The following is a 13,944-nucleotide window of genomic DNA, read 5'->3' on the forward strand; positions in this document are numbered from 1 at the left end:
GGCCGGTACTGTGCTCTAACCAAGTGCAAGAACATAGAGTACACAGCTCCTGCCTTCCGGCCTGTGATACAAGGTAGACAGTAAGTGTTATTTTCAGACATTTAGCTCCCTTACAGGGCAGTTTAGTAATTCCTCTTCTGATGAACAAATACTGTTTGTGAACGTGCGAATCTTAATGCCAGGGATACAAAGATGAATACGATGCAGGTTCTGATCGTCAGTGTTCTGATATTCTCCAAAGAGAAGAACCTTTGTGACTGGTGGTGTAGGAGTGGCTTCAGGTGATACTGGGACATTGTTATCTAGAACCAGCCCACCAGACATTCAGGTTCATGGATATTATTGTTTAAGAAAAGACAGAAATAGCTGTGTTATGATTGTTGTTCAGTTGCTAAGTCATCTCTGACTCTTTGCGACTCCATGGACTATACAGCACGCCAGGCCTCCTTGTCCTTCACTGTCTCCTGGAGTTTGCTGAAACTCATGCTCATGGAGTCAGTGATGCCATCCAACCATCTCATCCTCTATCACCCCCTGCTCCTTCTGCCCTCAATCTTTCCCAGCATCAGGCTCTTTTCCAGTGAGTCAGCTCTTCACATCAGGTGGCCAAAGTATTAGAGCTTTTCAGCATCAGTCCTTCCAATGAATATTTAGGGTTGATTTCCTTTAGGGTTGACTAGTTGGATCTCCTTGCTATTCAAGGGACTCACAAGAGTCTTCTCCAACACCACAGTTCAAAAGCATCAGTTCTTCTGCCCTCAACCTTCTTTTTGGTCCAACCCTCACATCCACATGTGACAACTGGAAAAACCATAGCTTTGACTAGATGGACCTTTGTTGGTAAAGTAAGGTCTCTGCTTTTTAATATGCTGTCTAAATTCATCATAGCTCTCTTCCAAGGAGAAAGCATCTTTTAATTTCATGGCTGCAGTCACCATCTGCAGTGATTTTGGTGCCCAAGAAAATAAAGTCAGCCACTGTTTTCCACTTTTCCCCCTTCTATTTCCCATGAAGTGTTGGGACCGGATGCCATGATCTTAGTTTTCTGAATGTTGAGTTTTAAGCCAGCTTTTTCACTCTCCTCTTTCACTTTCATCAAGAGGCTGTTTAGTTCCTTTTCACTTTCTGCCATTAGAGCGGTATCTGAGGTTGTTGATACTTCTCTCAACAATCTTGATTCCAACTTGTGATTCACTCAGCCTGGCATTTCACATGGTGTACTTTGCATATGAATTAAATAAGCAGGGTGACAACACACAGCCTTGACGTACTGTGTATTAGGATAAATAGGTGAAAATATTTAAATTTTAAGTTCAAGTAATATTTTTATATGAACTAATTCTGAAGGATCATTAAGGGAACTCTGACTCACAGAGCCAGTGCATCTAATGAAATTCTGGAGGATGAATTGATTAGTTCTGAGTGAAACACAGACTTCATTATTAAAAGGTAAGCTTTAGTTTGATTTTCAGTGAAGTCTAAGATAGTCAGATTTTAATAAAAATCTGATTTGTAGTAAACACTGATTTTCAAAATAGTAGCATTACCTGAATAACTTTTATTTCACCATGAAAAGATAGATTTTCTAGAATATTCATTGCAGCATGAGAGTGAAATTGGAAATGATGTGAGCATCTAATGGTAGAAAATAGGTTAAAATATTATGCATTGATAGATAGGAATAGGATACAGGCATTGCAAATGATGGTGATGTAGGTGTATATGTATTGACATGGAAAGACACTCATAATATCTAGATAAGAAGAAAAAGATGTGAGGTTAAGAAGCCAGTAATGAAAAGCCCTGAAGGATGTACTAACATGTTAACAGTGGTTATCTTTTTAGCTGCTGGGATTTCAGCCAGTTTTTTTCTTTATTTTAAATTGAAGGATAATTACTGTATTGTGTTGGTTTCTGCCATATATCAACATGAATCAGCCGTACCTATACATATGTCTCCTCCCTTTTGAGCTTTTCCGTCCCGCCCCTCTCAGTTGTCACAGAACCCTGGTTTGAGTTCCCTGAGTCATACAGCAAATACTCACTGGCTGTCTGTTTTACATATGTTAGTGTATTAATGTTTCCATGCTGCTCTCTCCGTTTGGCCCACCCTGTTGGTATGCTCTAATTATGAAATGAACATAGGTACGTTTTTTATTCTTTTTTTAATAGAGAAAAATTCCATTTCCCATTTCATATATGCATAGCTCAGTATAGCTTTTCTGATCCTGTTGTGATTTCCTTTCTTACAGGTGTGGGGGCACGGTTGGTGCTATTTTCACTTGTCCACTAGAAGTCATTAAGACAAGGTTGCAGTCTTCAAGATTAGCTCTTCGGACAGTCTATTATCCTCAGGTTCATCTGGGGACCATCAGCGGAGCTGGGGTGGTGAGACAAACGTCAGTGACGCCTGGACTCTTACAGGTTCTGAAGTAAGTTCAGTCCCAGTTCTGGCCTCATGCCACCCGCACCCCCACTCACCCAGTGTCAATGCAGAATGTTTATCCAGCCCATCGGATGGGATGTTCTGTTAGTAGAGGCTGTGGCCAAATTTAAGAACCTAGGTATCTATACCAATATCTTTAACTCTGACTTTGCTCTCATGGCCTCAGGGCTTCTGGCATGCAAGTGATCACCACCCAGGGACAGTTAAAGTAAACCTCACAAAGCAAACTCAGAACCAGCCAGTTTAAATTGTTGCATCAGAGTGTTGCCCTTGCCCCAAGTCTTTTGAGTGCTAGCCAGAAGCTCTGAGGCTTGTAGAATGAATTTTAAAATTGCACAAGAGAAGTGTTGTGAATATTTTAAGAGGAAGTAAGGTCCGTCTAGTCAAGGCTATGGTTTTTCCTGTGGTCATGTATGGATGTGAGAGTTGGACTGTGAAGAAAGCTGATCGCTGAAGAATTGATGTTTTTGAACTGTGGTGTTGGAGAAGGCTCTTGAGAGTCCCTTGGACTGCAAGGAGATCCAACCAGTCCATTCTAAAGGAGATCAATCCTGGGTGTTCATTGGAAGGACTGATGCTAAAGCTGAAACTCCAATACTTTGGCCACCTCATGTGACGAGTTGACTCACTGGAAAAGACTCTGATGCTAGGAAAGGTTGGGGGCAGGAGGAGAAGGGGACGACAGAGAATGAGATGGCTGGATGGCATCACCAACTCTGCGGACATGAGTTTGAGTGAACTCCGGGAGTTGGTGATGGACAGGGAGGCCTGGCGTGCTGTGATTCATGGGGTCGCAGAGAGTCGGACACGACTGAGCGACTGAACTGAACTGAACTGAATATGGAAACAAAATGTTGTAATTTTTTACTTTTTATTTGAAAATAATTTTACATTTATAGAAAAACTACAATATATGTTTAGTAAGCTGATCTTTACAATTTTTGTTTCATACCTAGCCTACCTAGTTTATCTGTTTTTACTGTATTAAAATATTTCATTTGCTTACCAAGTCGCCGAATATTCTTAAGTTGAATTTGGCTTATCAGTGTCTATGCTTAAGGCAAAATCAGAAATTCAGAAGAGCACTTGGCAATGTCTGCATTTTAGCTTGGGGACCCTGTGCTTTTAAAAGAAAACTTTAAAATGATGACTTTGACTTCACGTGTTACTCGGAGCTCTAAAGCTGATCTTGGGAGAGCGTGGGTTCAAGAGAGTCACAGCTGTGTACCAGTGTGGATGTTTAGTGGGGAAGCGTTAGAAAAAGATGCAGTAAAATGGAGATGCTTTGTCTTCATAATGACAACACTTTGAATTTGGGGCAGAGTTCAGTCACAGTTTAGATAAGGTAGGATGGATTTGAAAGTGCTTAATTTATTTTTAGGTATGTTTTGTTTGTAAAGCCGACTTCTGGGCAAGTCAGGCACCCACACCAAACACACGTACCAGGGTACATCCGAGCTCGGGCCAAACTGGGCAGCAGCATCAGCTGCTGAGGGCAAGGTCCCAACTAGAGAAAGAGGTCACTGATAGCCAAGACTCGAGGCAAATCTTTTTTTTTTTTTAATTGAATGCTGAGAAGGATTGTGGAGACACAAAATGCAGAAGGTCAGGGGCAGGCCAGGAAAGGTGGGGCACTGAGATGGGAGACTTGCTTTGCTGTCAGTAAGGAGAGAGACCGGCTCTGAAGACACCCCGTCCACGTTCGCCTTTAGTAAGTATAGTCACTAGCAGTGTCTCCAGTGATGCCTTGCTTCTGAGGAACTTGAAGTGCTTTGGACATAGTGAAACAGAGGTAATTTGCCAGCTTTGCTAACATCCAAGGTGAACTTCCTCTTACATACTTGCCAATCTCGCATGACTAGTAGATTTATTTACTTACTGTAACTGGGGACCTCTTACCCAGAAGTCGAGGGTGTCACTGGGGCTAAGCCCTTAAGGTAAATGGGAATGTTTCTCTAGTTCAAGTGTGTTAGGACACATCTTCTACTAAAATGTAAACTAAAAAAAAAAAACCTCTCCATCTTTTAAAACACATGAACAGTGCCCACGCCACATGCAAGACAACCCATATTCCTAACTGGCCTGGCGGAAGACCTTGCACCTTGCTCCATCCTCAGGCTATTCTCAGCAAAGCAGAGGAGATCCTTTGCCCTTGCTCTGAGTAAAAGCTGAAGCTGCCCATGGGGCCTCCTGGACCCCTCTCATTACTTTCATGACTTCACCCCCTTGAATTTTCCCTCCTGAACCGTTTTGGCTATACTGGCCTCCTTTAGTTCAGTTCAGTTCAGTCGCTCAGTCGTGTCCGACTCTTTGCGACCCCATGAATCACAGCACGCCAGGCCTCCCTGTCCATCACCAGCTCCCGGAGTTCACTCAAACTCATGTCCACAGAGTTGGTGATGCCATCCAGCCATCTCATTCTCTGTCGTCCCCTTCTCCTCCTGCCCCCAACCTTTCCTAGCATCAGAGTCTTTTCCAGTGAGTCAACTCGTCGCATGAGGTGGCCAAAGTATTGGAGTTTCAGCTTTAGCATCAGTCCTTCCAATGAACACCCAGGATTGATCTCCTTGCAGTCCAAGGGACTTTCAAGAGTCTTCTCCAGCTACTGGCCCTTTAAAAGACCAGACTGTCGGAACATTCCATAGCAGGGCCTCGCTGCTGGACATTATCTGCATGGCTGCCTCTCAGCTGTCCCCTTTGCAGGAAGGCCTTGCAGTGACCATGCTATTGAAAACCAGGCCCTTCCTTCACATTCTCTCCGTCCTGCTCTATTTTTATCCCCAGCATTTACCTCTGTCCATCATATACTGTAATGTACTGATTTATATTGTTTACTTTGTCTCCCTACGGGCCCCCCTCCCCAGAACAGAAGTTCTCCACAGGTAGGGGCTTCGATATGTTTGACGACTGAGGTGTCCCCAGTCTCTGAGAATGCCACATGCCACATGGCAAGAATGCAGGACAAAGAGAACGTGACACATCAGTAAGGTGTTGAATATGAAGAGCTTGATACCCACTCCTCCCCCTGCCATGTAAATAGCCAATATTAGCTGCTGTCATAATACCTAATTCCTGTACTTTTTAAACATAAGATTTATAGCTGAGTTTCCTGGTAATGAAGGCAAAAGGGGGGCTGTCACCCTACATAACTCTCATCTGGAGAAGCACACATGCTCCTCAGGGTAGACATATGTTGTTTCTTGTCACTAAGTTCTGAAAGCAGAATGTTACCCAGTACTTACATCAGATAGTGTACCAGTGTAAGCAGCATTGTCTTTTAGGATAGTTTAATAGAAGATGACTGCTTTTTATTTTCCCACCACCCTCCTCACCCACCTGAATTACTGGACTGTGCATTCTGATTCTTCCACTAATCACCCCTAGGCTAGAGCAGTGGTGAGGGGCTACTGAGCAGGCTCTTTTTCTAGGAAGTGGTGAACTGAGAGCAGGGATCCAGGCCTTTTCTCTGTGCCACAAAGCCCACCAAGGTCATCTGTTCACAATTAGAAGCCTTTGGGTTTATCAGGCGGTTTCCCTGGTGGCTCAGACAATGAAGAATCCACCTGCAGTGTAGAAGACCCAGGTTCGATCCCTGGGTTGGGAAGATCCCCTGGAGAAGGGAATGGCAACCCACTCCAGTATTCTTTGCTGGAGAATTCCATGGACAGAGGAGCCTGGTGGCCTTAGTCAGATGGTTATTCATTTAAAACTAAGCTGCTTATTTTTAGTCTTATTCTTCCAGGAAGTGCTACATTTAAACACTTAACAGACAACAGAATTTGTTTACAGGAATTTTGTTTTTCAAAGTACAAATCAGTGTTTGCTTATGTATGTCTCAGGTTGATCTATTAGAGAAAAGGTATTCTCCATTGGAGCACTGATTACCTTTATATTTTGAATATAGTTATTTGAAGACAAGATGTTAACACAATTAGGCTCTCTCTGTTAAATTTGCCAAAGGTTCATAATCCATTTATTCAAGTATCTGCCTTAAAAAGTCTTAGGACATAATCTTTAAAAAAAATTTTTTTTTCCAATCAAAACTCTTGTTCTTTAAACTATTTCAGGTACTTTGTTTTTTCAAGTACCTTTTTAATGTGAAAAGTAATATGTTAGTGAGGTAGTTTTTCTTTTAAAAGCTGATGGCTTCAGCTCAGAACTCTGTCTTGGAACTTGATCTGGGGTATACATAGTCTGATCTAAAAGAGGGAAGAGAATAAAACACGCTAGACAAGACCCTAGTTTCCCTTCTGCATTTCTTTCCTAAATGAAAGCTTATAGGACTGTGGGAAATTTAGTCTGGGCCCTAAACATGCTTTATTTGAAAGCTGAGGAGTACCATTTATAGTAGGCACTTGATTGTTCCAGAAAAGTTTTATAAACATTCAGATAGGTTGGAAGTTCGAATTATGTAACAGATTTGACTTTTTGCCCACTGTTAACATGCGTCACTATGGAGACAGCCTTTTTGCAGCTCTTAAAAGGCCTGAGTCACTTGAGGACACCAGTTCCCCACTGCATTATAGATGCGTGGCTCCCAGCTTCCTGGAGCCAGAGACACCCCTAATTGTGTTTAAGTGGCTCCTAGGGCTGGCGGCACAGTGAACAGCTGTGGGGACCGCAGACAGAGCCTAAACTTGAGGAAATGCTAAATGTGTTACCCATTTGAAAGCTTTCACGTACTATACTGTAAGATGTAGGTCACTTCAAGGTGTGCTTATTTGAGAGGTTTTTTCCAGATAGCATGGTTTTGTTTTTTTTTTTTAACTGAATCCTGTTTTGAAAAAGAGTTTAAAGAATTTAAAATTGAAAACACCAAATTCTGATGTCTCTGTTAAGGACCGAGTGGCTTGGTTCTGGCCAGTGTGAAAATGCAGTAAAACATGTAGTTCCTTTAGAGTGTTAGGATGACTTCAGTATTTTTATAACCTATGACCAATAGCTTTTTCATTTTTAAAAGTTTTTTATTGTGAAATGATTTCCAACTTAAAAGTGACAGGAACAGGGCACATACCTTGCTTATATTCTACCTCAGGTCTCTTGTGTTTAACATTTTGCCACATTTGTTTGTTTTTACTCTATATACATACTTTTTTTTCTGAACCGTCTGAAAATAGGTTGCCACATTATGTCCCTTTACCCTTCATTCTTGAGCATTTATTTCCTACGAAAAGAGTGTTCTCTTAAAACCTGAGTACAGTTTTCAAATTTAGGAAATTTAATATTGATATAACTAATCCACTCTGTATTCCAGTTATTTCATTTATCTTTTGTTAAGCGATTGATTTAGCACAGAGCAAAAACCTGAAAACTGTTACTGCCAATATTTCTTTCATCTTTTAGAACTTCTTCAGTGAGTCTCTGAGTTTCTTGGTTTAACTGTGTCCAGCTCATTGCGACCCCATGAATCGCAGCACGCCAGGCCTCCCTGTCCATCACCAACTCCCGGAGTTCACCCAAAGTCACGTGCATAGAGTCAGTGATGCCATCCAGCTATCTCATCCTCTGTCATCCCCTTCTCCTCCTGCCCCCAATCCCTCCCAGCATCATGGTCTTTTCTAGTGAGTCAGCTCTTCACATGAGGTAGCCAAAGTATTGGAGTTTCAGCCTCAGCATCAGTCCTTCCAGTGAACACCCAGGACTGATCTCCTTTGGAATGGACTGGTTGGATCTCCTTGCAGTCCAAGGGACTCACAAGAGTCTTCTCCAACACCACAGTTCAAAAGCATCAATTCTTCGGCGCTCAGCTTTCTTCACAGTCCAACTCTCACATCCACACATGATCACTGGAAAAACCATAGCCTTGACTAGATGGAGATTTCTTGGCAAAATAATGTCTCTGCTTTTTAAGATGTTGTCTTGGTTGGTCATGACTCCTTCAAAGAGTAAGCGTCTTTTAATTTCATGGCTGCAGTCACCATCTGCAGTGATTTTGGAGCCCAGAAAAATAAAGTCTGACACTGTTTCCACTGTTTCCCCATTATTGAGATGTAATTCAGAGTACTTCCCTGGCAGTCCAGTGTTTCCACTGCAGCAGGCATCAGTTTGATCCCTGATCAGGAACTAGGATCCCACATGCCAAATGGTGTGGCCAAATAAAAAAATTAATTCAATTAAAAAATTTTTCAAAATGCACTTAAGATGTGTCACACATGTATGTTCCTCTGTTCTTTGTCTCGTCACAACAGAAATTTGGGGTGATGGACATTAAAGCCCCCTCGGCGTGTCACAGCTCTCGGGTCTTGGATAGACCATGTTATAGCTCTCAGGTCTCAAATGGACCATGTTATAGCTCTTAGACAAATCAGTGTTACAGCTCAGTGTTACAACTCTATTTTATTTAGAAGATAGCAGGAAAATCCATCTTCAAGACATGAGGGCACGTTGATCCAAAGACACGAAGAGAAGAGCGGCCCAGCGCGTGGGAGAGAGAGAGAGCTAGCTTGGCTCCTCTTTTTATATGCTTTTTTTTTATCCTGGGCCTGCCCTATGTAAATTGGGCCAGCCAGGAGTGTTGTTTGATTTACCTGAGGTCCTCACTCCGGTCCTCAGACCTTCCTTTGTTCTATTTTCACGGGCTTTTCCTTTCCTTGTCTTTTGGCCACCGCCATTTTGGACTCCTTTTCCCTATTCTACCTACCTAACAGATGTAATTCATATACCATATGATTGCCCTCTAACTGCATACAGTTCACCTGTTTTAATATGTTCACAGAGTTTTGTGCAACCTTGACAACAGTTTGATTTTAGAACGTTTTCCTTCCCACTACAAGAATCCCCTCACTGTTTGCAGTCACTCCCCATCCCCAGAACCACAGCCCTAGACAGCCAACCACTATTCTATCGATAGGCTTGTCTCCTGATTATTTCGTCTAAATGAAATCATATAACATATGACCTTTTGTGTCTGCTTTTACTTAACCTGATGTTTTTTGAAGCTTCATCCTTGTCTGAGTCATCAGTACTTCCTTTTTGTTGTTGCTGTTGTTCAATCCGTCGTGTCCAACCCTTTGCAACCCCATGGACTGCAGTGTGCCAGACTTCCCTGCCCTTCACTGTCTCCCAGAGCTTACTCAAACCCATGTCCATTGAGTCAGTGATGCCATAACCATCTCATTCTCTGTCACCTGCTTCTCCTCCTACAACCTTTCCCAGCATCAGGGTCTTTTCCAATGAGTCAGCTCTTCATATCAGGTGGCCAAAGTATTAGAGCTTCAGCATCAGTCCTTCCAATGAATATTCAGGGTTGATTTCCTTTAGGATTGACTGATTTCATCTCTTTGCTGTCCAAGGGACTCTCAAAAGTCTTCTCCTTTTTATTACCAAATGATATTCCATTGTGTGGCCAGGTTTCATTTGAAATACACTGCTTTGACCTTCCCCAGATGCCATGAAGAAAGAAATGTGCATTGTACTTCTAGTGAGGTATGCTCTCTAGTTGTCTAGTGTGGTGAACAGAGCTCCTTCATGTGACCCTTAGCATGACCAGAGAGTTAGTCAGGGCCTTGCAGACAAGAGTGCACCTTGGGGTCACTTACAAGGCTTGGACTTGATACTGGCTAGTAAGGAGAAGATTCTGTGATACCTGTCAGGTGCTCTTTTTGCCTTACAAGAATGCCCATATGTTGTGCAAACCTTGAACATTACTCCTGTGTGGACACGAGAGCTTTTGAAGCATGTTTAGACTGGTTCCAAATAGGAAAAGGAGTACGTCAAGGTTGTATATTGTCACCCTGCTTATTTAACTTGTATGCAGAGTACATCATGAGGAACGCTGGGCTGGGAGAAGCACAAGCTGGAATCAAGATTGCCGGGAGAAATATCAATAACCTCAGATATGCAGATGACACCACCCTTATGGCAGAAAGTGAAGAGGAACTAAAAAAGCCTTTTGATGAAAGTGAAAGAGGAGAGTGATAAGGTTGGCTTGAAGCTCAACATTCAGAAAATGAAGATCATGGCATCTGGTCCCATCAGTTCATGGGAAATAGATGGGGAAACAGTGGAAACAGTGTCAGACTTTATTTTTAGGGGCTCCAAAATCACTGCAGATGCTGATTGCGGCCATGGAATTAAAAGACGCTTATTCCTTGGAAGGAAAGTTATGACTAACCTAGATAGTATATTAAAAAGCAGAGACATTACTTTGCCAACCAAGGTCCATCTAGTCAAGGCTATGGTTTTTCCAGTAGTCATCTGTGGATGTGAGAGTTGGACTGTGAAGAAAGCTGAGCGCTGAAGAATTTATGCTTTTGAACTATGGTGTTGGAGAAGACTCTTGAGAGTCCCTTGGACTGCAAGGAGATCGATCCTGGGTGTTCATTGGAAGGACTGATGCTAAAGCTGAAACTCCAATACTTTGGCCACCTCATGCGAAGAGTTGACTCACTGGAAAAGACTGATGCTGGGAAGGATTGGGGGCGGGAGGAGAAGGGGGCAACAGAGAATGAGATGGCTGGATGGCATCACCTACTCAATGGACATGAGTTTGAGTGAACTCCGGGAGTTGGTGATGGACAGGGAGGCCTGGCATGCTGTGATTCATGGGGTCTCAAAGAGTCGGTCATGACTGAGCGACTGAACTGAACTGAATGAAGGCAGTATTCTTCAGTCTTCTGATTCTGTATTGTAATATTATCAGATAAGACCTCAGGGGTTTTGTAAACATTCTGTTCTTTATTCAAGGAGCTAATGTGAAGATTGACCCCTTATCATTTTGCATAGCCCTTGCCTAAGGATTTTAAAGATACATCTTTTCTTATTATTCAGGTCAATCTTGGAGAAGGAGGGACCAAAGTCACTTTTTAGAGGCTTGGGTCCAAATTTGGTTGGAGTTGCACCATCAAGGTAAGCATTGAACCTTTCAGCTAGCCCACAACATACAGTATGTAATATACCAAGTCCTTTCTTAACCAAAGGGGCAGTACTGCTAGATGACTAGTTTATTTTTCTATGTGAGATTCCTAAATGCATCTGATGTATAGAAATAGTGTTAATTGCTGGTATGTCTTTCAATGTGTGTGTGTTAGAAAGAGGTTCTTGGTTGTTGTATTCTTAAGTTGAAAATTATTTGCTCCCATCACCTAGAACTTTCTCTGTTTGCTCCTACTGAGTGTGGTGTGTGGTCAGCAGCAGTGGCATCACCGAAGAGCTGATTTAAATGACAGGATCGCAGACCCACATCAGAATTTGCATTTGGAAGCCTTCATCTGAAGGAATTTTAAAGGCTTCTAGGTTTTACTTTACGTATTTTTAAAAATCCCCATTATTTGAATACATCGAGCTGCACTGTCCCAATACAATAGCCACTGGTCACATGGGGCTACTTGAATTAATTAAAGTTAAAAATTCAATTCCTTGGTCTCACCAGCCACATTTCAGATACCTAACGTTCACATGTGGCTAGTGGCTCCTGCTTAGGGGACCGTAGGCGTAGAGCTTTTCCAGCTCCGCAAGAAGTTCTGTTGGGCAGGACTGATGCAGAGGATGCACACGTGTGGATATGAAAGGATGACTGTGTCTGCATGTGGAGGGGTGGGGGCAGTGTGTCTCTGAAAAGTAGGTAAGAAATTGTTTCTAGAAATTGCCTTCTGGAAAGGGGAGTTGGGTGTGACTGCTAGGACACTTCCATGAATCGACATATACAACGGACTTTAAGGAGAATCTTTATAACAAAAATAAGAATGTCATTTTATATGAAGTGAAAACTAAAAGCTTCTTGAATTCTTACAGGTCAGTGCTCCAGTTCATATACAGATTTCCTGAAGATATCATAAATATGCAGATTCTTATTAAACCTTTTTGTTCCTTTAGAATTCCGTAGCTTGTGTGTGTGTAATCTATTGAAAATAAAGGAAGTACTAGCCTGTGAGATTATATGGGGCATGCATTATTAAGAGAACACAGACATGCTGCATATATGTAGTTGATGAAGAACACAAAGTCATTCTACTTGTGGACAGTGCTTAACTTGGTAATGCCTGTCAGTCTGATATAGAGTCTTGGCCACCACACCCATTTAGAACAGCTGGGACCTAGGGAAAAAACAAAAGACAGTTTTATAACACAATCATATGAGATAAGTAGTCAGCATCCGAGGTTGAAAAATACATTCTATAATTGATCCATTGGCCAGCTTGCAAAAAAGAATGCCATTTTCCCTGGCTTTGCTGGTGAAGAGCAGGGAAAACCACAAGCAGGCTCTGCTCCTCAGTCCAGATCTGAGAGGAGACAGACGAGGGGAAAGCTGATGGGCAGAGGAGACGAGAGCTGGGGTGGGGTGGGAGCGGGTTCCACCCCTCCAGTGGTCCCGTTCTGGGATAGGGAGCGCATCAGTGGAGGGAGCCCTTTATGGAAACGTGAGCCAGCCTACATGTTCCTATGTGATCCTGAGTCATCAGGAAAAAAGTTCAAATTACATGTGACATACTCGTTATGGTGTAAGGCAGGACACATGTGATAAGCGTTGGAAATGTATTATAAAGTTTAACAGTTACAATATATGTTGGTGCTTAAAAGGATTGGCATTTATCCAGGATGAAGAATGTAAATGGACTTCATATGTATACTATCAAAACCTCATCTTGCTCAGTTATTTAGGGCACTTCCTTCATCACAGACTACTTTCTGGAGGGACAAGCAGGAGCTTGTTTTGAGGACAGCAGGTTTTGGTTTGAGCCCAGATGAGGTTAAGCTTGAGGTTACCTATTAACCTCTTCCCCATATTCCTGAATTTGTCAGAGGTTGCATGGAGCCAGTGTCCCAAGGTGTCCTGACCGTGTTCTTTCTTTGCTCTGACAGGGCTGTGTACTTCGCCTGCTACTCCAAAGCCAAAGAACAGTTCAATGGCGTCTTCGTGCCAAACAGCAACATCGTGCACATTTTCTCAGCTGGTTCTGCAGGTGTGTTTCACCAGTGAGTGCTCATGAATGTCTCAGCTCCCTAAAGCATGCATTGTGCCAGAAAGCCTCTTTCCAGGAGTTAAAAATTAGCTCTCTGCTTCTTTTGCACCTAAACTTATTTTTCTGAAACTTTATGTTAGAATTGATAAAATCTGAGTATTTGAGGCAAACCGGAGAAGGCAATGGCAAGCCACTCCAGTACTCTTGCCTAGAAAATCCCATGGATGGAGGAGCCTGGTAGGCTGCAGTCCGTGGGGTCGCTAAGGGTCGGACACGACTGAGCGACTTCACTTTCACTTTTCAGTTTCACACATTGGAGAAGGAAATGGCAACCCACTCCAGTGTTCTTGTCTGGAGAATCCCAGGGACGGGGGAGCCTGGTGGGCTTCCGTCTATGGGGTCACACAGAGTCGGACACGACTGAAGTGACTTAGCAGCAGCAGAGTATTTGAGAACAGCTTGTAACTTGCTTCCATTTATTCTCCCTTAAGATTGACATATTCTCATGCTTGCTGTTGGCTAGTGTGATGTATCTTTTAAAGGAATATTAATGTGTTTTCATGTCTTTCTATTACATTATTTTCTAAACTGTGAGCT

At 42.6% G+C, this 13,944-nt stretch overlaps 1 protein-coding gene across 1 annotated transcript in view; it reads left to right on the plus strand.

Annotated features, from left to right (window-relative positions):
* SLC25A33 (solute carrier family 25 member 33) overlaps positions 1 to 13,944 on the plus strand; it is a 33,608-nt gene that overhangs the window by 12,518 nt on the left and 7,146 nt on the right. The window contains exons 2-4 of the mRNA XM_055419509.2: positions 2,253 to 2,432; positions 11,216 to 11,293; positions 13,247 to 13,347. Of these exons, the coding sequence (XP_055275484.1) occupies positions 2,253 to 2,432; positions 11,216 to 11,293; positions 13,247 to 13,347 (359 nt within the window). The remainder of the gene's footprint in view (positions 1 to 2,252; positions 2,433 to 11,215; positions 11,294 to 13,246; positions 13,348 to 13,944) is intronic.

The sequence above is a fragment of the Moschus berezovskii genome, chromosome 17 (assembly GCF_049115385.1).
Source record: "Moschus berezovskii isolate FMDL1 chromosome 17, NW_MosBer_1.0, whole genome shotgun sequence".
Classification (NCBI taxonomy): Eukaryota; Metazoa; Chordata; class Mammalia; order Artiodactyla; family Moschidae; genus Moschus; species Moschus berezovskii.